The sequence below is a fragment of the Octopus bimaculoides genome, chromosome 27 (genome assembly GCF_046866305.1).
Source record: "Octopus bimaculoides isolate indiv1 chromosome 27, ASM4686630v1, whole genome shotgun sequence".
Taxonomy (NCBI): Eukaryota; Metazoa; Mollusca; class Cephalopoda; order Octopoda; family Octopodidae; genus Octopus; species Octopus bimaculoides.
The window spans coordinates 15,692,026-15,717,025 of record NC_142954.1 but is presented as its reverse complement, the minus strand read 5'-3'; the positions used below and the strand labels follow the sequence as shown (position 1 = coordinate 15,717,025).

At 36.7% G+C, this 25,000-nt stretch overlaps 1 protein-coding gene across 5 annotated transcripts in view; it reads right to left on the bottom strand.

Annotated features, from left to right (window-relative positions):
* The window catches only part of LOC106868559 (uncharacterized), a 243,598-nt gene that overhangs the window by 6,813 nt on the left and 211,785 nt on the right, over positions 1-25,000 (bottom strand). For 4 of the 5 annotated variants that reach the window (XM_089343627.1, XM_089343629.1, XM_089343626.1 and 1 more), the window contains 2 exons: positions 22,377-22,412; positions 16,110-16,223 (listed from right to left, as the gene is read on the bottom strand). In XM_089343627.1, the coding sequence (XP_089199753.1) occupies positions 16,110-16,223; positions 22,377-22,412 (150 nt within the window). The remainder of the gene's footprint in view (positions 1-16,109; positions 16,224-22,376; positions 22,413-25,000) is intronic. The other variant, XM_089343630.1, reaches the window with a different exon arrangement.

Here is a 25,000-nt window from a genome sequence, read left to right as displayed (position 1 = left end):
ACATGGCTATGATGCACCCCCACTACTTCTGCTCATGATCAGAGATGCACATATCGTCAGCCACCAAGGGACATGCTCAACTGGTTAAGGTCAAACTGACAAACAAATCTGTGGTATTAAGCAGAATATTTGCTGTAGCCTATCTTTTATACCAACACAAAACAATGTACATGATAACACTTCCAATCAATTAAGATCAGAAGCCATGAAAGTCACTGCCTGGTACTGCATCAGGGCATTATTATTATTATTATTATTATTATTATTATTATTATTATTATTATTATTATTATTATTATTATTATTATTATTATTATTATTATTATTATTATTATTATTATTATTATTATTATTATTATTATTATTATTATTATTATTATTATTATTATTATTATTATTATTAAGGCGGCGAGCTGGCAGAATCGCTAGCACGCCGGGCAAAATGCTTAGCGATATTTCGTCTGCCGTTACGTTCTGAGCTCAAATTTCGCCGAGGTCGACTTTGCTGTTCATCCTTTCGGGGTCGATAAATTAAGTACCAGTTACGCACTGGGGATCGATGTAATCGACTTAATCCCTTTGTCTGTCCTTGTTTGTCTCCTCTATGTTTAGCCCCTTGTGGGCAATAAAGAAATAAGAATCGTTTGCACACCGGGCGTAATGCTTAGCGGCATTTTATCTACCGCAACCGTTACGTTTTGAGTTCAAATTTCGCCGAGGCCAACTTTGCTTTCATCCTTTCGGAGTCGATGAAATAAGTACCAGTGAAACACTGGGTCGATGTAATCGACTAGCCCCCTCCCCACAAAATGTCAAACCTTGTGTCTATAGTAGAACGGATTATTATATCTAACTTAACTTGTTGCTGGAGGTGTCATAAATGTACCAGCTGTTCACTTCACTGAACTAAAGGTAAAACATCCTTTTCAAGTGTCGAAGACTTTGTGGAGCCTTCGTGCACTCCCGAATGATGCAGCTTTCTGTATGTTCTCTACTTTCATTTTCTGCCTATCTTTCTCAACCATTTAAAAATTTCTTTGTCATTGTACCTAGAACACCAACAATTATTGGCACAATATACACTGTTTCCATTGACTATAGCTTTTTGATGTCTCTAGTCAATTTTTCTCCTTTTTCAATGGGAGCAAGCGATATCTATGAACTGACGCGACTTTTTCTCCTTTGTCTACCAGGACAATATCAGTTTTCCCGCTTCTATGATTACATTGGATTATGAAGTCCCAAGGTCTCTATCAATTTTTTCAACTACACACTTGGTTTAAGTTCACATCATATTTCTTGCCTTGTTACATAATTCCCAGTGAACCATTCCGGTGACATTGTCATTCATACCTTCCCTTGTATTCTTTCGGAGACAATTTGCTGCCTCCTCCTCCTCCTCCTCCTCCTTCTTCTTCTTCTTCTTCTTCTTCTTCTTCTTCTTCTTATTATTATTATTATTATTATTATTATTATTATTATTATTATTATTATTGTTCAGTAGTTTTATTTTTATAACGTACTTTCACTTCACTACCGAGCGCAGCTCTGTGCGCCTTGGGTATGTGCTGTGGTTTGCTGTGGTGCTCTTAGGGTTACTGTATTGAAAGTGTTTTGCGTAGAATCTGTGCAGTACCCAGTAGTGCAATTTTCTGTATGTTATATATATTTGTAAGTCCTGGTGTTTTTGTTATGTATTTGTCTGAATATTTTTTTATTATACCTAAGGCACCTACTATGATAGGAATTGTTTCTGTTTTTAGATTCCACATTCGAGTTATCTCTATTTCCAGGTCTTTGTATTTTGAAAGTTTTTCCATTTCTTTTAGAGAAACGTTGTCATCTGCTGGTATTGATACATCAATTAGAAAGCATTTTTTTTCTTCATGATCTTTGACAACTATATCTGGTCTATTTGCCTTAATTTCTCTATCTGTGTGTATTGGCATATCCCAGAGTATGGTTGCTTTCTCGTTTTCTGTGACCTTTTCTGGCGTGTGTTTATACCATCTTTTTTCTGTTGTTATTCCATAGTGTTGGCATAGCTTCCAGTGTATATAGGTCCCAGCTCTGTCGTGTCTGTGAATATATTCCTTCTTAGCCAGAACTGGGCAGCCAGAGATAATATGATTTATTGTTTCTTGTCCATCTCCACATATTCTACAGTTACTTGTTATATTTCTTTTCATTATGTGTTTTTGGTAATTTCTGGTGGGGAGGCTCTGGTCTTGTGCAGCAATTAAAAATCCTTCAGTCTCTGCTTTGAGTCCTGAGCTTCTCAGCCATTGCTGGGATTTTTCTCTGTCTATTTCTTTCGCATTTAGTTGAGCCCAGTATTTACCATGTAGGGGCTTTTCTTGCCATCGTTTTATCATGGTCCGTTGCTGTTCTAGTTTTAGTTTGGATTTCATTTGTTTTCTAGCTTTTGTTGTTTCTTCTTCTTCTTCTTCTTCTTCTTCTTCTTCTTCTTCTTCTTCTTCTTCTTCTTCTTCTTCTTCTTCTTCTTCTTCTTCTTCTTCTTCTTCTTCTTCTTCTTCTTCTTCTTCTTCTTCTTCTTCTTCTTCGTATTTGTTAGGTAGATTGATTTCTTGTTTGTATTTGTCAGCTTCCTTAAATACTGAAAACAGTTTTTTGTTTTGCTCGTGTTTTGTGGCTATTTGTATTAGTTTCCCTTGCTTCTGGAGTAGGTATTTTTGCAGTCCTATGGTGGTTATTTTATAATAGTTTTCTAGCTGTATAAGACCCCTGCCACCTTCTGTGCGTTGTATATATAGCCTTTCTATGTCAAATTTTGGGTGGTGCATCCTATATCCTGTCATTATTTTTCTTGTTTTCCTGTCTATTTTACATAGTTCGTTTAGTGTCCAGTTAAGGATGTTGTAGCTGTAGCTTATAACTGGGACAGCTAAAGTGTTGATACCCATTATCTTGTTTTTAGCATTGAGCTCTGTTTTTAGTATTGATCTAACTCGTCTATAGTACTCTTTCTTTATTTTTTTCTTTCATTTGTGTATGTTGTATCCTATCTAGTTCATTGACTCCTAAATACTTATATGGTTGGCTTTCGTCTAGTTCTCTTATTTCATTGGCTTTATCTAGTGTTATATTGCTACTTTTAACTAATTTTCCTCTTTTCAGGGTTGCTTTGGCACATTTTTCTAATCCGAATTCCATATCTATTTCCTTGGTAAAGCCGTGTACTGTCTGTAGTAGTGTTTCTAGCTCTTTGTCGTTTTTTGCAAATAATTTTAGGTCATCCATATATAGAAGGTGGCTGACTGTTTTTCCGTAGCATTTGTAACCGCATCCAGTTCTATTTAGCAATTCTGTTAAAGGTGTGAGTGCCAGGCAGAACAGGAGCGGAGAGAGCGTGTTTCCCTAGAATATTCCTCTTCTAATGGGGATGGCTTTCGTTTTCACAAGTCCCTCTTTTGTTTGGAGCTGTAGCACTGTCTGCCATTTGTTCATTGAGTGCTCTATGTATTTTATGATAATTGGTGCCACCTTGTTTATGGCTAATGTTTCCAGAATCCACGTATGGGGAACACTGTCGAAAGCCTTTTGGTAGTCCACCCAGGCCATACTGAGGCCTTTCTTCTTTCTGCGGCTGTCTTCAGTTATGGCTTTATTGATCAATAATTGATCTTTACAGCCGTATGAGCCCTTGCAGCATCCCTTCTGCTCTTCTGGAAACAGGTTGTTATTTTCCAGGTGTTTACTCAATCTCTGCGATATTATTGCAGTAAAGGCTTTGTAGATCGTAGGGAGACAGGTTATAGGTCTATAGTTTTGTGGTTTCTCCGTTTCCGTGGATTTGAGGATTAAGATGGTTTTCCCTTTTGTGAGCCATTCAGGCATTGTCTCTGGATCTGCTAGTATGTTGTTAAAGTTTTCTGCCAGCTTTTTATGTATTCCTGGCAGGTGTTTTAACCAGAAATTGGGGATCTTGTCGTGTCCAGGTGCCTTCCAGTTGCTTAGTCTTTGCAGTGTCTGGGTGACCTCTTCAGTTGTTATAGGGGCCCAGAGTTGCTCAGGTGCTAAGTTCGTTGTTTTAATGGTCCTTTTCTGGGGTTGTTGCTTCACCGACCATATTTGTTTCCAGAATTTCTCTAGCTCTTCTGCTGTTGGTGCTGCAGTAATGTCTATTTTATTTTTACCCAGTTCTTGGTAGAGTTTTTTGGGGTTGGATTTGAACTGTTTGTTTTGTTCAAAGAAACGTTGGCGTTTCTCATACCGGCGGATCCTTTGTGCTTTGGCAAGGATGTCTTGCTTTAGTTTTTCATTTGCCTCAGGTAAGTCTTTTTCTGTAATGCTGTATTTGTACAGTATTTTTGTTTTCTTCTTGTTACTTAGTAGTGTTGATTGTTTACTAATTTCGTCGAGAATCGATAAATCTTTTCTCTTTTTTTAAATTTTGTTCTGGATGTTATTTATCCATAAGGTCTGTTTGGGTGGTAGAACTCCTGTTCGGATGGGCCTGAGTGAGTATCCTGCTTCTTTTGTGGCTGCAGTGGCTGCCGCATATATTATGTCATTTAGCTCAGTGAAATTGCCTGTTGTTTCTGTGGTTGTTAGTTCCGTGACGGCCAGGTTTATGCTATTTATTATTGATGTTGTTTTATTGTCTATTTTGATTTTTGGGAGATATAATCTGTGGTCCATTCTAAGATCTGTGGTTTTCAGTTCTTTGGTTATTTTCATTTTCATAGTATCGTAATTATTAGGTTTCCCTTCGTTATTTCCAGGCTTTATATTTGTTTTGCCTTCCTTTTCATTCATATGTTTGTCTGTGGTGTTCTGGATTGGTGCTTTTTGTACACTATTATACATCTCTACGGTCTGGGTTTGTTGTTTTTTGTTTACTTCGTTTTTGCCGGAAATGTTACGTTTGTCCTCGTGTTTTGCTATCTCAGTGTTTATATTATTATTTGGCATTGCTGTGTGACTACTATCTAGATTTTCCTGATGTATTTTTTCTTTCAATTGTTCTATTTCTATTTCTGATATTTTTTTTGCTTTTAGAATATATCTTCTTATGTTAGCTAGTTTTTTAGGGTTCATTGTTTTATCGAGGTCTATATTTACATTATTTTTCTTCCATATTTTATATGTATGTGTTGTTGCGTTTTCGTTTTTTGGGTAGAGCACTGCTGTGAAATAGGCGTGTAGGATCGAAATGTGTTCCTCACGTGTCCATTTATGCCGTTTTGGTTTTGTTTGCGGGACATGAGGAACAACGTCCGGCCCTTTATTTTGACGGTCATCGTTTTCGTAGGGTACCGGTTCGTTTATTTCTGTTGTTAGATTGTTTTGCACGTTCATATTTTCGTACTTTTTTCGTAACAAGCTTACAGTACGTACTTTTTGGTTGTTATTCTTGGGTGGAATAATACCGGTGTTATTTAATCTGTTTGTAATTTTTTTGTACATGGTGTTTTGGGGTTCGAAGATGGTCTGATTTTGATGTAACACGTGTGTTTACGATCATTGTGCGGGTAGTGGAGGTATCAAGTTAAAATACATCATTATATTTGGAAAAATAGAGATAAATTTCAATGAGTATTACTTACTCGGATATAGTCCAACCCTTTGTCAGCTATTATTTGTACATGGTGTTTGGGTTTGGAGATGGTCTGAATTTTGATGTAACACGTGTGTTTACGATCGCTGTTCGGGTAGTGGAGGTATCAAGTTAAAATACATCATTATATTTGGAAAAATAGAAATAAATTTCAATGAGTATTACTTACTCGGGTATAGTCCAACCCTTTGTCAGTATTATTATTATTATTATTATTATTATTATTATTATTATTATTATTATTATTATTATTATTATTGTTCAGTAGTTTTATTTTTATAACGTGCTTTCACTTCACTACCGAGCGCAGCTCTGTGTGCCTTGGGTATGTGCTGTGGTTTGCTGTGATGCTCTTATGGTTACTGTATTGAAAGTGTTTTGTGTAGGATGTGTGCAGTGCCCAGTAGTGCAATTTTCTGTATGTTATATATATTTGTAAGTTCTGGTGTTTTTGTTATGTATTTGTCTGAATATTTTTTTATTATACCTAAGGCACCTACTATGATAGGAATTGTTTCTGTTTTTAGATTCCACATTCGAGTTACCTCTATTTCCGGGTCTTTGTATTTTGAAAGTTTCTCCATTTCTTTTAGGGAAACGTTGTCATCTGCTGGTATTGTTACATCAATTAGAAAGCATTTTTTTTCTTCATGATCTTTGACAACTATATCTGGTCTATTTGCCTTAATTTCTCTATCTGTGTGTATTGGCATATCCCAGAGTGTGGTTGCTTTCTCGTTTTCTGTGACCTTTTCTGGCATATGTTTATACCATCTACAGTACTGGGGGTCGATGTAATCGACTAGTATCCTCCTTCATTATTTCAGGCCTTGTGTCTTTCGTAGAAAGAATCATCATCATTATCATCATCATCATCATCATCATTATTATCATCATCATCATCATCATCATTATTATTATCATTGTTATTATTATTATTATTATTATTATTATTATTATTCAGTAGTTTTATTTTTATAACGTGCTTTCACTTCACTACCGAGCGCAGCTCTGTGCGCCTTGGGTATGTGCTGTGGTTTGCTGTGGTGCTCTTATGTTTACTGTATTGAAAGTGTTTTGCGTAGAATGTGTGCAGTACCCAGTAGTGCAATTTTCTGTATGTTATATATATTTGTAAGTCCTGGTGTTTTTGTTATGTATTTGTCTGAATATTTTTTTATTATACCTAAGGCACCTACTATGATAGGAATTGTTTCTGTTTTTAGATTCCACATTCGAGTTATCTCTATTTCCAGGTCTTTGTATTTTGAAAGTTTTTCCATTTCTTTTAGAGAAACGTTGTCATCTGCTGGTATTGAAACATCAATTAGAAGGCATTTTTTTCCTTCATGATCTTTGACAACTATATCTGGTCTATTTGCCTTAATTTCTCTATCTGTGTGTATTGGCATATCCCAGAGTATGGTTGCTTTCTCGTTTTCTGTGACCTTTTCTGGCGTGTGTTTATACCATCTTTTTTCTGTTGCTATTCCATAATGTTGGCATAGCTTCCAGTGTATATAGGTCCCAGCTCTGTCGTGTCTGTGAATATATTTCTTCTTAGCCAGGACTGGGCAGCCAGAGATAATATGATTTATTGTTTCTTGTCGATCTCCACATATTCTACAGTTACTTGTTATATTTCTTTTCATTATGTGTTTTTGGTAATTTCTGGTGGGGAGGCTTTGGTCTTGTGCAGCAATTAAAAATCCTTCAGTCTCTGCTTTGAGTCCTGAGCTTCTCAGCCATTGCTGGGATTTTTCTCTGTCTATTTCTTTCGCATTTAGTTTAGCCCAGTATTTACCATGTAGGGGCTTTTCTTGCCATCGTTTTATCATGGTCCGTTGCTGTTCTAGTTTTAGTTTGGATTTCATTTGTTTTATAGCTTTTGTTGTTTCTTCTTCTTCTTCTTCGTATTTGTTAGGTAGATTGATTTCTTGTTTGTATTTGTCAGCTTCCTTAAATACTGAAAACAGTTTTTTGTTTTGCTCGTGTTTTGTGGCTATTTGTATTAGTTCCCCTTGCTTCTGGAGTAGGTATTTTTGCAGTCCTATGGTGGTTATTTTATAATAGTTTTCTAGCTGTATAAGACCCCTGCCACCTTCTGTGCGTTGTATATATAGCCTTTCTATGTCAGATTTTGGGTGGTGCATCCTATATCCTGTCATTATTTTTCTTGTTTTCCTGTCTATTTTACATAGTTCGTTTAGTGTCCAGTTAAGGATGTTGTAGCTGTAGCTTATAACTGGGACAGCTAAAGTGTTGATACCCATTATCTTGTTTTTAGCATTGAGCTCTGTTTTTAGTATTGATCTAACTCGTCTATAGTACTCTTTCTTTATTTTTTCTTTCATTTGTGTATGTTGTATCCTATCTAGTTCATTGACTCCTAAATACTTATATGGTTGGCTTTCGTCTAGTTCTCTTATTTCATTGGCTTTATCTAGTGTTATATTGCTACTTTTAACTAATTTTCCTCTTTTCAGGGTTGCTTTGGCACATTTTTCTAATCCGAATTTCATTTCTATGTCCTTGGTAAAGCCGTGTACTGTCTGTAGTAGTGTTTCTAGCTCTTTGTCGTTTTTTGCATATAATTTTAGGTCATCCATATATAGAAGGTGGCTGACTGTTTTTCCATAGCATTTGTAACCGCATCCAGTTCTATTTAGCAATTCTGTTAAAGGTGTGAGTGCCAGGCAGAACAGGAGTGGAGAGAGCGTGTCTCCCTGGAATATTCCTCTTCTAATGGGGATGGCTTTCGTTTTCACAAGTCCCTCTTTTGTTTGGAGCTGTAGCACTGTCTGCCATTTGTTCATTGAGTGCTCTATGTATTTTATGATAATTGGTGCCACCTTGTTTATGGCTAATGTTTCCAGAATCCACGTATGGGGAACACTGTCGAAAGCCTTTTGGTAGTCCACCCAGGCCATACTGAGGCCTTTCTTCTTTCTGCGGCTGTCTTCAGTTATGGCTTTATTGATCAATAATTGATCTTTACATTATTATTATTATTATTATTATTATTATTATTGCAAAGGGGAAAAAGGAAATGCTCTCTCCTCGTGAATTTGTGAAGAAGTCGGTGACTAAAGCAAAATATAGTTAAGATTAATGCAACAAGTCTAAGCATACACCTGTATATTGGAAGACAACAGTAGGACGTGGTCTTGTACCCTTGGTGATCAGGGTGATTCTGGATCTGTGGTGTTCTTTGACTGGCCATTATTATTAAGTTGGAAAGCTGGCAGTATCTTTAGCGCGTCGGACAAAATGCTTAGCATCGAGGTCGACTTTGCTTCTCATCTTTTTTCAGGGCCAATAAAAACAAGTACCTGTTGATCACTGGGTCGATGTAATCGACTTACTCCTCTCTTAAAATTGCTGGCCTTGTGCCAAAATTGGAAACCATCATCGTCATCGTTGTCATCATCATCATCATCATCATCATCATCATCATCATCATCACCACCACCACCACCACCACCACCACCACCACCACCATCATCATCATCATCATCATCATCATTAGCTGGGCCTAGAGCAAAGGGCAGTACCCATGTTATTTGGTGGGATTGATGTCATTAATGTTTCTGGTGACCCTTTGTAAGTCAACACCTGAGGGGAAAACATGATGTGGCGAACAATTTCAGAGGATGACACTCTGGGGAGGAAGAATTGGGCATAGTGATTAGTGTGGAGCGAGGGAGTGGAGGGGATTAGACACAAGGGTAATGGGAGGAGGAGAGACGAGTGGATCGTGAATGCCCAGTTAGCTGGCATTATAGTAGTGATATAGAGAAGGCTACGAGAGGAGACACCATCCATTCGGGCGAGAGGCTGGAATGAATCTGGGGGTGAATTTATGCTAATGAATTGGGTGTCCCTTTTCTGGATGCTATCTAGAATATCTGTGTTCAGCAGCAGGAGCAGTACTGTCCCGAATGTGATCCGAAGTGTTTTGCTTCGCTATCAGTATTTTGGATTTTCACCAGGTGAATACGTGGAACTTCTATGTACAGAGGTAAAAATATATTTTCGTGTCTCGTTTTCCCTATTTAGGAGAAAAGAATAATTTGCAAAAAAAAAAAAAGGAAGAAAAAAAGAGAAAAACAGAAAATTCTTCGCCTCGTAAATAGTATAGTTTCCTGAAAGCTTCTCCAAAACAAGAACAAAAACAAACAATTTTTACGAACAGAAAATAGAAAAAAGAAAGAAAGCAAATTTAATTTCTCAGGAGATTACATGTATTGCACAAGAAGAAACAATTTTTTTCTGACTGAAAAATAATCTTATTTTGAACAATTTTAACGGCACAAATAACGGTACCTACACTCGCACACATTTTGCTAATCGAAAGAATAGGTAAGAAAAGTTGATTAGAGCGATAAATAAGATAATTTCAGCTTTTCTCTCGCTAATGAATCCTTCAGTAAATAGACATTAGACATGAATTACTAAAGGGGAAAAAGTCTGCTTGGTAGGGCTATATAACAAGGGAAGATGCATCTCTAATACAGTCTCTTATACAACTAACATATCTCTGTCTCCCGAAAGCCCACAGGAGTCTACCTGACGTCCGTGATTTCGGCAGAAAACATATGAGAGCTTGATTGAGGATCAGTTTCTGTTTCGGAGCGATAGATTTGACTCATCGCACGTTAAACACCACCATTTGGCCTTCGGTGCCTTTAGTGAAGTTTACTCTATTGCAAGTATTCTAGCCATATCTCCATCCTGGGGACAACTTCCTTTGTTCTCATCAGTCACAGAATCTCTGCCAAGTACGTCATAGGTGATGCCATAATTCACCCGACAGACCCATAATCAAAATTTTGTAAAAATTGTCTATTTGAAAGCTAAGTGCCTAAGTTAAAGAGACGGTGCCCATGAACAAATACGAACTTACAATCTCTGTTAACTCAGCCATCTGTTCTCTCACAGCACAATCTTGTCTGTAAAATACAGTTCAGTGCAACCGTAACAGCATCAGATTTACCAAAGAGCACATTAATCTGTAGACCAAGCTCTGTCGTTCAGTGCAATTTCAGTAGAGCAGATATCTGTACAATGTATTCCAACGGTGACCAAACTGTGGCTCACAAGGTTCATGCATTTCTTTAAATGACTATATCTGGTTCCTGAGGTAAACATAGGGATTTCCCCCATGTTTAAAACCTCGTTTTAAACATAGGGGAAATCCGTGCAGTGATGCTAAACGTATGTTTATTTGAAGTACATATTTAAAACTTATTTACAAATGTATTTTTACAGCATAAGACACCAACTCAGAACTACGAGGAATATACACAGCAATTAAATCGGACAATAAACACTGCAGTGCGACATAGACAACAGTCTACAGTGTAGATCAAACGCTACATGTGGATCGATCTCTACACTACAATCTAGATCAAACGCTACAGTACAGTGTAGAGCAATGTCTACAGTACAGTGAAAAAAAACCCAAACACTACAGTACAGAAAAAATTTACAGGTCTAGTCACTACATTATTATACAGACTAATTAGACAAGGGTGTAGAGTAGATGCTTCAGTTTGGTGTATACAAAATATTACACTGCAGTGTAAACACTACAGGATAGTTTAACTAAATACTACAGGAAAGTGTAGACGGAACATTACAGGACAGTGTAGACTTAACTCTACCATACAGTGAAGACAAAACACAGCAGTGTAGACCAAATATTACTGTACAGTATAGACCAGAGTACAGTGTATGCTAAATACTACAGTACAGTGAAAACTAAAGACTACAGTACAGTATAAACTAAATGCTTGAGTACAATGTAGCCTAACGATTGCAGCAATACTGTGTAGCACCGTGGATGATAACCGCTTTAGTACAGTGAAGCCTAAGCATCAAAGTACAGTGAAGAAGAAACACAACAGTACAGTGTAGATCAAACGTTATTGCATACTGTACCGTAAACAATAGTGTACAGTGTAAAGAAAAAGCCTACAGTACAGTATAGCGTAATCCCTACAGTACAGTGTAGACTAAATATTACTGCAGAGCAGACACTACTGTACACCACAGACTAGACACTATGGTAAATTTTAACGTAGTCAAGATACTACATTATGATGTAGGTTAAGCGTTATAGTAGAGCGCATGGTTTGCCGAGAGGTTAGGGTGTTAGACTCAGGATTGTGGTTTCGATTCCCAGACTAAGCGGTGCGTTGCCACAGTCTACTGAGCTGTAAATGAGTAACCATGCGACGGACTGACACCCCATTCAGGCTGTGATTTCGGTCACTTATACGCCATGGTAAATGGGTAACAAAGTAACCGGTCCTGGATCTTAGGCTTCGGGAAATTAATGTCCAGGAGACTTGCCATAGTAAACACTACATTGCTGAACAGCGATTACCGTACAGTAATCTGACGATTAACTGCGATTATTTTTGATTACATTACGATATCGACTCTTAGAACACATAGCACCGATTACCCGATTTCCATGGCGCCTGTCCGTCGAAGGGTGAACTCTCCATCTTTTGTTGGAAATCATTTACAGCTGAGTGGACTGGAGCAACATCCCCGTTTCGGGAATCGAACCCACGATATTACGATCATGAGTGTAACACACCTAACCGTTAGGCCATGCGCCTTCACTATTAACTATAGGCTGTATTTTATGCAACAGAATCTAAACTACACACAACAGTACAGTGCAGATTACATACAGTGTAGTAGAGACTAAACAGTGCAGCACAGTCAAAACACTAGAGGGCAGCCTAAACACTATGTTCCAATGTTGATTAAACAATAGTGAAATAGTGAGTACAAAGTGATTATATACAGTAAAATGTGGCTTGATACTACAATACAGTATGTACACACACACAAGCATATATATATATATATATATATATATATATATATATATATATATACCGGAGTAAGCACATGAAATGTGCAACAAGGTGGAAAAAAGAGTACTCAAATACCAGAGGTAGAGTAATATGCTTTATTTATTTAAAAGCAGCAGAAATATAACAAAAAAAACCGTTACTCTGAGTTAACTCAGAGTAACGGTTTTTTTGTTATATTTCTGCTGCTTTTAAATAAATAAAGTATATATATATATATATATATATATATATATAATATGTGACAATTATTCGGTAGTCATGATAAAACTCCGAGTTTCAGATGTCGGGGCGGAAACCCACGCTGTCATCTCTTCAGCTATCTGGCCATCGAAAATTGTCACATATTATTTACAGATAAATTCCTCTATTTACATAATATCCACGTCTCTTTCTTTTTTTTGTTGTCTTACCTTTTCTATCAATATATATATATATATATATATATATATATATATATATATACATTATATATATATATATATATATATATATATATATATATATATATATATATATATATATATATATATATATATATATATATATTATGAATATTAACCTAACTCATTAGTTTAATTACAAATCTTAATGGAAAACTTTTGCTATACCCCTGGTTGAAATTTGGTGGCATTGGGTGTGGCAACAAACCCAATACAACAAACACCATACGCCACTAATATATATTGGGTTGTCTGGAAAGTTCGTGCCGAATTTTAAAGGAAAGAAAACGGTCAATAAATACTTGCCATTACATTTTTAATCAACCAAATATGAACCATTTTGTTGCACAATGCGTCTCCATCTTTCCTTTAACTTGAAAATACCCTCTTCCCAGAAATGAGGTGGTTTCATGTCAAATAAGTCGAAAGGTAAGCTACTATAAATCGGCACGAACTTTCCGGACAACCTAATATATATATATATATATATATATATATATATATATATATATATATATATATATATATATATATATTATAATAGACACAATACATGTTTTTATATGCTACTAATAGTTTCTTGCGCTGAGAACATGCCAGGTAATGTATTCTTTTCTTTTCTACTCTAAGCACAAAGTCCGAAATTTTGGGGGAGGAGGACAGTCGATTGGATCGACCCTAGTACCTAACTGGTACTTAATTTATCGACCCCAAAAGGATGAAAAGCGAAGTCGACCTCAGCGGAATTTGAACTCAGAACGTAAAGACAGACGAAATACCGCGGAGCATTTAGTCCGGCATGCTAGCGTTTCTGCCAGCTCGCCGCTTTATGCCAGACACTGTATTATAATACGTCTGACTTCTCGGCAGAATCATCACCAAAGGCGGTGAGCTGGCAGAAACGTTAGCACGCCGGACGAAATGCTTAGCGGTATTTCGTCTGCTGCTACGTTCTGAGTTCAAATTCCGTCGAGGTCGACTTTGCCTTTCATCCTTTCGGGGTCGATTAAATAAGTACGAGTTACGCACTGGGGTCGATATAATCGACTTAATCCGTTTGTCTGTCCTTGTTTGTCCCGTCTGTGTGTAGCCCCTTGTGGGCAGTAAAGAAATAAGAATCATCAGGCATGGTCTCAGCACAAGAAACTATTAGTAGCACATAAAAAACATGTATTGTGTCTATTAAATACTATTAATCTCTCACCAGATGGGGTACTTTTTTTTGTTGATCTTACCATCACGGAACAATACATTATATATATATGCACAGCGTTAATATTAAGCTCTACTGTAAGACTTTTCACTTCAGTTCAATGTAGACTAAATAATTACGTACAATATTGACTAACTACTGCAATACCGCATAGAATAACTGCTATTAGTTTAATATAACAGTACACAGTATAGACTTAATTCTAAAGGTAAGTGTAGAATATGCTGTACAGTAGGCAGCATATTATACATGGAACAAGGTAGACAGTGTACTCATTACAATGGGTAGATATAACACTGCAAATAAATAGTGTAGATAAAACACTGCAAAATAGGGTAGACTTACAAGTACGCTATACAAGTGTAGACTTTAATTTGCAGTGTACTGTGTAGGTTCAATAGAAGAGTTTAGATTGTATAATATGCTACGATGGGGTGCTGAAAAGATTCTGGTTTTGAGGGTACCGCGAAAGGCGTGGTTGGAGGCCTGACTTTCCGAGTTCTTTTTCAAAGCTTAGAAAAACTGAAGGACTGCTGTAATAAATGTGTGAATCTGAGAGGGGAATATGTCGGATAAAATCATAATTAACAGATCTTTCTGTATTTTCTTTTACTCAAAGTCAGGAGCTTTTCAGCACACCCTGGTATATTGTAGACTATATTACACGTTGTAGAACAAGCTCTGCTATATAATACTGGGATGGCTCTACACTATAAGTGTAGAGTATATATGTGTTGGTTATATATTATAGTATACGCTGAAGATTCTACAACATAGTTTATACTGGTACTCCGTCAGTTACGACAACGAGGTTTCCAGTTGATCCGATCAACGGAACAGCCTGCTTGTGAAATTAACGTGCACGTGACTGAGCACTCCACAGACACGTGTACTCTTAACGTAGTTCTCGGGGAGATTCAGCGTGACACAAAATGTGACAAGGCTGGCTCTTTTGAAATGCAGGTACTACTCATTTTTGCCAGCTGAGTGAACTGAAGCAACGTGGAATAAAGTATCTTGCTTAATAAGGACACTACGCGCTGCCGGGAATCGAACTCACTACCTTACGTTCGCCAGCCGAATACCCTAACAACCAAGTCACGCGCCTTCACTAGTTTATACTAATCACAACAGAACAGTGTAAATCACATACAATACAGTTTAGACTATACAATACAGTGGAGACTAAATACTACAGTATAGACAATAGACTATACAATACAGTGGAGACTAAATACTACAGTATAGACAATAGACTATACAATACAATACAGTGTGGACTATATGCTACCGTTCAGTGTAGATTACACAATGTAATATAAACTAAATACTACAGTACAGTGTAAATCATACGATACATATATATTCCATATATATATATATATATATATATATATATATATATATATATATATATATATATATATGCATACACACTAAAGAAGGTTGTTGTGTAAGGCCGGAACAATGGGAGAAGGTACGAAGTAATCTACAAAAGGAAAAGAAAACAAAACAAAGTTGCAGTTTTACCTTGTATTTCTATATTTCGTGGTAAAAAACTCTTCTTCAGGACATTTGGAAAAAGTGGATGTGACACATCTCAACAACGACTTTTTCCAACAACCGTTCCCCCCCCCCCCACCCAAATGTCCTGAAGGAGGGACTCTTCACCCCGAAATATCGAAATACAAAGTAAAACTGCAACTTTGTTCTGTTTTCTTTTCCTTTTGTAGTTTGCTTGGTACCTTCTCGCACTGTTCCGGCTTTGCACAACAAACTTTTTTAAAGTTGTACCACACAACGTTTCGCCAAAACTACCTCATATATATTAATATACTATCGTTCAAACAGACTAATCAAAAGTGCAATGAAGTGTCGAGGAAATATGTGGTGGTGGTACATTGCGAGCAGGTAAATAGGTAGGTAGGTAGGTAAGAACAGGTACATTGCAGGCAGGTGTGCAGTAGTGACCAACTCACCGTCGTGGTACCGCGTGTGGTAGGATCTGTAACTACCGCCATAGCTATTGTACCTTCTCGAGTAGCGATGGTTACGGTATGTGTTTTCAGGGGTGTGCTGGAGCACGCTGAAAGCTAAACACAGCGAACACTATTCCAGTGACGAACATTTACTTCGACTTCATTACAAACATTATTATTATTATTATTATTATTATTATTATTATTATTATTATTATTATGTTGTTGTTGTTGTTGTTGATGTTGTTATTGTTGTTGTTGTAGTTGTTATTATTGTTATCGTTATTATTATCTTCATCGTTAGCACGTTAGCGGTATTTCGCCTGTCGCTACGTTCTGAGTTCCAATTCCGCCGAGGTTGACTTTGTCTTTCATCCTTTCGGAGTCGATAGATTAAGTACCAGTGAAACACTTGGGGTCGATGTAATCGACTAGTCCCCTCCCCCACAAATTTCAGGCCTTGTGCCTATAGTAGAAAGGATTATTATTATTACTGAATGAGAGAACTGTGTATGCCATCAAAGTGACACTGGGGTACAAATATACGAAACCCAATATACCAACCATGACTACCCGTATGACAAGGGTACATTAGGTACATGCATCACAACCAGCACATGACTTTGCAAGTGGTACCCAGTTAGAATTTTCTTCGGGGTGAGTAGCCCATCCCGATCAAATGTTCTTTGAATAAGATTTGTTTAAGGACGTCGAATGAAACACCCATATTTCCAGAGGTGAATTGTTCAAACCTCAAAGAATTCCTCTCAACACATGGCTATGATGTTCCCACACTACTTCTGCTCGGGATCAGAAATGTACATATTGTCAGCCATTAGGGGACTTGCTCAACTGGTTAGGGTCCAACAACTGACAAGCAAATCTGCGGTTTTGAGGAGAATATTTTTCTGTAGCCCATCTTTTACATCAACACAAAACATGTCCTTGCAATCAGTTAAGATCAGAAGCCATGTGAGCCTCTGCCTGGTACTACATCAGGGCATTTATTATTATTATTATTATTATTATTATTATTATTATTATTATTATTATTATTATTATTATTTTATGTTTGCCTTTTGTTTTGCATTTGTACAAGTTGGATCCAAATCTCACCCAGAGACCTCAAGAGACAAGTTAGAAGTTCATGTAGGTGTTATGCCTAGGGTACCATATATTTGGATTTGTACATAGTGTTGTTCTAGAGAATGTTTAAGAAACCATAAGAAAATTATGTGTTTGTTTTAAAATTTGAGATCACATAGACAGTATTTTACGTAGGATATGGGCAGTTCCCATGAGCACTATCTTTTGAACTTCAGCCATTTTGGGGTTTCCTGGTATCTGAGCCAGGTTTCGCTGTCATTCCCAGGGCACCTATGACAATAGATATTGTTTTCGTCTTCAGATTCCACATTTTGCTAATTTCTATTTCAAGATCTTTATATTTGCTCAGTTTTTGGTAGGTCTTGACAGATACGTTTATATCGATTGGGACAGTCATATCAATGAGGAGGCATGATTTTTGTCTGAAGTCTTTCAGTATGATGTCTGGCCTATTTGCGTCTATCTTTCTGTCAGTTTGAATGGTGAAGTTCCAATTATTATTATTATTATTATTATTATTATTATTATTATTATTATTATTATTATTATTATTATTATTACTACTATCGTTATTATTATTATTATTATTATTATTATTATTATTATTATTATTATTATTATTATTATTATTATTATTATTATTGTTCAGTAGTTTTATTTTTATAACGTGCTTTCACTTCACTACCGAGCGCAGCTCTGTGTGCCTTGGGTATGTGCTGTGGTTTGCTGTGGTGCTCTTATGTTTACTGTATTGAAAGTGTTTTGCGTAGAATGTGTGCAGTACCCAGTAGTGCAATTTTCTGTATGTTATATATATTTGTAAGTCCTGGTGTTTTTGTTATGTATTTGTCTGAATATTTTTTTTATTATACCTAAGGCACCTACTATGATAGGAATTGTTTCTGTTTTTAGATTCCTTATTCGAATTATCTCTATTTCCAGGTCTTTGTATTTTGAAAGTTTTTCCATTTCTTTTATAGAAACGTTGTCATCTGCTGGTATTGATACATCAATTAGAAAGCATTTTTTTTCTTCATGATCTTTGACAACTATATCTGGTCTATTTGCCTTAATTTCTCTATCTGTGTGTATTGGCATATCCCAGAGTATGGTTGCTTTCTCGTTTTCTGTGACCTTTTCTGGCGTGTGTTTATACCATCTTTTTTCTGTTGTTATTCCATAGTGTTGGCATAGCTTCCAGTGTATATAGGTCCCAGCTTTGTCGTGTCTGTGAATATATTCCTTCTTAGCCAGGACTGGGCAACCAGAGATAATATGATTTATTGTTTCTTGTCCATCTCCACATATTCTACAGTTACTTGTTATATTTCTTTTCATTATGTGTTTTTGGTAATTTCTGGTGGGGAGGCTTTGGTCTTGTGCAGCAATTAAAAATCCTTCAGTCTCTGCTTTGAGTCCTGAGCTTCTCAGCCATTGCTGGGATTTTTCTCTGTCTATTTCTTTCGCATTTAGTTTAGCCCAGTATTTACCATGTAGGGGCTTTTCTTGCCATCGTTTTATCATGGTCCGTTGCTGTTCTAGTTTTAGTTTAGATTTCATTTGTTTTCTAGCTTTTGTTATTTCTTCTTCTTCTTCTTCTTCTTCTTCTTCTTCTTCTTCTTCTTCTTCTTCTTCTTCTTCTTCTTCTTCTTCTTCTTCTTCTTCTTCTTCTTCTTCTTCTTCTTCTTCTTCTTCTTCTTCTTCTTCTTCTTCTTCTTCTTCTTTAGGAGGTAGATTGATTTCTTGTTTGTATTTGTCAGCTTCCTTAAATACTGAAAACAGTTTTTTGTTTTGCTCGTGTTTTGTGGCTATTTGTATTAGTTTCCCTTGCTTCTGGAGTAGGTATTTTTGAAGTCCTATGGTGGTTATTTTATAATAGTTTTCTAGCTTCTGTGCGTTGTATATATAGCCTTTCTATGTCAGATTTTGGGTGGTGCAACCTATATCCTGTCATTATTTTTCTTGTTTTCCTGTCTATTTTACATAGTTCGTTTAGTGTCCAGTTAAGGATGTTGTAGCTGTAGCTTATAACTGGGACAGCTAAAGTGTTGATACCCATTATCTTGTTTTTAGCATTGAGCTCTGTTTTTAGTATTGATCTAACTCGTCTATAGTACTCTTTCTTTATTTTTTCTTTCATTTGTGTATGTTGTATCCTATCTAGTTCATTGACTCCTAAATACTTATATGGTTGGCTTTCGTCTAGTTCTCTTATTATTATTATTATCATTATTATTATTATTATTATTATTATTATTATTATTATTATTATTATTATTATTATTATTATTATTATTATTATTATTATTATTATTATTATTATTATTATTATTATTATTATTATTATTATTATTATTGCCTTTGCACAGCTTCTAACGCTGGAGATGTATTACGGTGTCAGCTGTTCACTACCAGTGAACTAAGGTGACAACTCTTATTTTTCGAACACCTTCCGGAGTATTCGAGCGGTTCCAAGCAGGACTGTTTTTTGCTCCACCTTTATTGCAGCCCCTATTTGTTCCCTGTTCCCAGGGATCCAACAATTATTGTTACTACTGCCACCTTTTTCATCGACCACAACTGATTAACTTCCCAAGCTAACCTGTCATATCTCTGGACTTTTCTTTCTTCCTCATCACATACCTTGTTGTCAGCTGGGCATGCTATATCTATGATCCAGCATAGTTTGTTTTCTTTCTCAATTAAGACTATGTCTGGCTTCCTATTCTCTATCTCATGGTCGCAATGAATCATCAAATCCCATAGGATCTTTGCATTTCCATTTTCGACGATGCCTTCAGGTTTGCGGTCGTACCAATTTTCTTCTCTGTCAAGTCCATACTTGTTGCTGAGTGTCCAATGGACAAGCCTTGCTACATTGTCGCGGCGTCTCTTATATTCCTTCTGGGCTCGTGGCCTACATTGGCTGGTAATATTCCATACGGTTTCACCGTTTTGTCCACAGATTCTGCACTTATCACTTTCTGCTCTGTTGTCTGTTCTGTATTTTATGTAGTTTGTTCTTAGTGCTTATTCTTGGGCAGCACAGATTAGAGCCTCCGTTTCCGGTTTTAAATCACTTTTAGTCACCCACAGCCATCTTGTTTCTCTGTCTCTCTTATCTTCAACATCCTTATGAAATTGACCATCATTCTTTTCTTTACCCACCTATTTTCAGTTTCTTGTATCGTGCTTTATCTTTGCAGTCTTACATCCTACACAAGCCCGACCTTCTTACTTCTAACCATAGCGGTTCTGTGGCATCTTTTACATACCATGCTATGTTGTTTTCTTCTGCTCTAATGCTGTGTTTGCATCCAGTAAGTCCTCTTCGTCCTCTTTTTCTTGGTACATACCGTCTGTCTGTGTCACTTTTTGGGTGGAGTGACCCATATCTAGTTAGCAACTTCCTTGTCTTTCTGTCTAAACTGTTTAGTTCGTCTACTGTCCATGCGATTACCCCTGCTCCATATCTAAGGAGTGAAACCGCCCAGGTGTTGATAGCTTCGATCTTATTCCGTCCGTTTAATTTCGACCAAGGATCAGTCTCAGTCTGCGCAAGTACTCCACCTTAAATTTTTCTATCATTTCTTTCTCCATCAATTTATCCATTTCCAGTATCCCCAAGTACTTATATCCCGTCTCTTCTATTTGCTTCATAACCTCCCCCGACGGTATCGTTAGCCCGTCCATACATTAGATTTTTCCTCTCTTCAAGACTAGCACACCACACTTTCTCAGTCCGAACTCCATTCCGATATGTATTATTATTATTATTATTATTATTATTATTATTATTATTATTATTATTTGTTCTATCCGTGCCAGCTGTGATTTGTTCTGCTCCAGTTAAAGAAACTTTCATGTTTGTTTACTCGTTTTGGGGATTTATTTTCGCTGAATTGTTTTTTTCTCTTTGTTCTCTTTCTGACTCACTGCGGAACAGACCGCGGCCCACCCCCGAGGGAGCTGGTTGATCTTATCATTTTCGCCCCATTGGAGCTAAATCAAAATTGTTGAACACAATTTTAGGACATGAATATGGCGGCGAATTTGGAAGTTGACCAAGAAGGGAGAGGAAGAGGTAGCGGTTGTTATTTATAGCCTCCCTCCTCCCTCATTACTGTTACTGACGAAGTAAGATAAAACCCTTTTGTAGTATGAAGTTTGAGCAAACTTAAAAGTTGGCCGTAAGTATTATAATGTAATATTTCACTGTAGTAAGGCGGCGAGCTGGCAGAATCGGTAGCATGCCGGGCGAAATGCTTAGCGGTATTTAGCCTGTCTTTACGTCCTGAGTTCAAATTTCGCTGAGGTCGACTTTGCCTCTCATCGTCTCGGTGGACGATAAATTAAATACCAGTTGCATACTGGGTCGATCTAATCGACTGCCCCCCCCTCCCCCAAAATTTAGGGCCTAGAGAAGAATCGGTAGCATGGCGGGCAAAATGCTTAAAGATATGTCGTCCGTCTTCGCGTTTTGAGTTCAAATACTGTCATGGTCGATTTCGCTTTTTATCTTTCGGGGTCGATAAAATAAGTACAAGCTGAACACTGGGGTCGATGTAATCGACTTAACCCCTCCCTGAAAGTGCTAGCTTTGTGCCAAAATTGGAAACCAATACCTCACTGTGGGACTCTCAAAATATGTGGGATTCTCAAAATATGTTCTGTGAAGACGTAATTCATTATATGTGTATATGTACGTGCGTGTGTATATGTGTGTGCTATGTATGTATATATACGTATAATTCCATATGTTTATTAATTGCCTGTAGGGGCACCGTATTTCATTTAGCAACCACAATATACTAACAAGTATATTATATATACTAACACGTATATATAAGATACTAAAAGCTTTATAAGTCGATGCTGTGTCCTACTCCTTTGTGTTAGCTTTGGGATTCAATCAGTTCTAAGTTATCTCTACAGATATTCTATAGAATTTAGAGCCAGCGCTAAAAGTTACGACGTTTGTGTGTGTGTGTGTGTGTGTTTGAGTAAGTGCATGTGTGTGTGTGAGTGTGTGTGTGTGTGTGTGTGTGTGTGTGTGTGTGTGTGTGTGTGTGTGTGTAGATGTGTGTGTCTGTCTGTGTAGGTGTGTATGAATGTCGGTATGTCTCTATGTATGTCTAAAAGTAAATCAGAAGATGATACCTCGTTCTTTTTCGTCATCTTCTTCAGCTTCTGGTGCTGAAACACAGGAAGTAAAAAACACAGAAAATAAAAACCGAAAACAAATAAAAATTTTAAAAAACTACAACGAATTCTGGGAAATAAAGAGACAGAAATATACCCCCCCCCCCACACACCTAGGCGTTGTTGATAAGGTTGTTGGTGTTTAACCCCGAGGTCAGGCCTAATCGTGCAACCAGAAATAATTCCAAACGAAATCATTCTAATTTGCGTTTGTCTGACATCCATCTAAGACTACACTACATAACTTATCTCTTGTCTTCAGGCCATGACCATCCTTTGTTTCGTTTACAGGCATATTCTATCTTGGACTACATTATCTAATGTGTCCTTTCTTTTCAAGATGATTAAGGAGTGAACTGAGAGAGTTCCAGCTACGATCATCCTGTCTTTTCAGATTTCATGGAACCCAATGTACATTATTTAATGTACACCTCGTGACGTTGTTTGAAGGAAGATTGGTCACTGTTTCTAGCTTCCCGTGCAGCCGCATCGAAGCTCTGTTATTGCCATTTCCCTGATACCTCTCATACCACTAACAAATACTCAACTTGAACCCATTTTATGTGGCTGTTGTGAGCCCTACAACCCTGCGAGTCAGGGCGCGAGTTTCAAGTATATTAAAATACATTAACTATGTACATTGAAGACATGCATATACACATAATACATACATACATACATATATACATTATGTGTGTCTATGTGTGTGTATATATATGTATTGTTTTACTCTTTTGCTCGTCTCAGCCATGCGGCTACGATCATGCTAGAGAACCATGTATGTATATATATATGTATATATATATATATATATATATATATATATATATATATATATATATATATATATATATATATATATATATATATATATATATATATATATATATATATATATATATATATATATATATATATATATATGTATGTATGTATGTATGTATGTATATATGTATATGTATATGTGAATATGTATGTATGTGTATACATATATGTATACATATTTATATATATATACATATATCGTTTGTAGAAAACATAAATCTGAAAGAAGAAGCAGACTCTAAGATGTACAGCAGTATATATTAAAAATGGGGAAGTCCAGTTTATGGGATTACCATGGGTTTCCCGTCCATAAAGAGTTTAGTTTTATGGGGTATCGTCAGATGTCAAAAACCTGTTGGCCCATAACCTCTTAAAAGTATGGAGGGGGAAATGCCTCACTACTCAAAGGTAACAACTGGGGATTATCTCTCTTCGCTATTGGCTATCGACCTCCGGCTGTGCCGCCGTCTTGCGGGCTCCAAATAGCTAGCAGGAACCTCCTGAAATGTAAACCTGGCCCGAAAACCTCCGTTCTGGAGTTAAGGATGTTCCCTGGTACGAGTGAGTCTTTTAGGATTCTCGCGCATTATGCATAACCTGCTATGCATAACTTGCAACGCTCCGTCCCGTTGACGTAGGGGCCTGGGTGCTCTAAGATTTTCTATGCGATCGGATATGAAATCCCATCGTCTCTTAGTTGTCAGACGTGGCTCGCCAGTGATGTTACGTACCTCCTTACCGGAACTCTGGATGCGGGCCTGTGGTTGGAGAGATGTTGCTTGAAAGAGTTCCAGGAACATCCAATGTATCTCTGTAGGCGTGTGTTGTCGGTCCTGCATCTGCTGGTGTTGCTGTTGTTGTTGTCTCACTTTGCTATTGGCATCAACGGGACGAAGCGTTGCAAGTTGTGCGTAGCTGAACGCGCGAGAATCCTAAAAGACTCACTCGAACCAGGGAACATCCTTAACTCCAGGGTGGAGATTTTCGGGCAATGTTTATATTTCAGGAGGTTCCTGCTAGCTATTCGGAGCCCGCAAGATGGCGACTGAGCCAGAAGTCGATAGCCAATAGCAAAGGGAGATAATCCCCAGTTGTTACCTTTGAGTAGTGAGGCATTCCACCCTCCATACTTTTAAGAGGTTATGGGCCAACAGGTTTTTGGCATCTGATGATACGCCATAAAGCTAAACCATTTATGGACGGGAAACCTAAGGTAATGCCATAAACCTGTCTTCTCCATTTTTAATACACACACACACACACATATGCCTTTATATATATCGATATATATATGTATGAATATATCCATGTATATATATATGTATGAATGACATATATGTATATATGAATATATAATAATAAATATGATATATAATATATATATATGTGTGTGTGTGTGTGTGTGTGTGTGTGTATGTATGCATGAATACACAATATAATATAATATAATACACACACATATATATGTATACGCACGGATGTATATATATGTATATATAAATATATATATATATATATATATATATATATATATATATATATATATATGTATATATATATATATATATATATATATATATATATATATATATATATATATATATATATATATATATATATATACAGACATATACGTGTATATACATACATATATGTATATACATGTGTATACATGTATACGTTTGTGTGTGTGTGTGTATATATATATATATATATATATATATGTATGTATGTGTGTGTGTGTGTGTGTGTGTGTG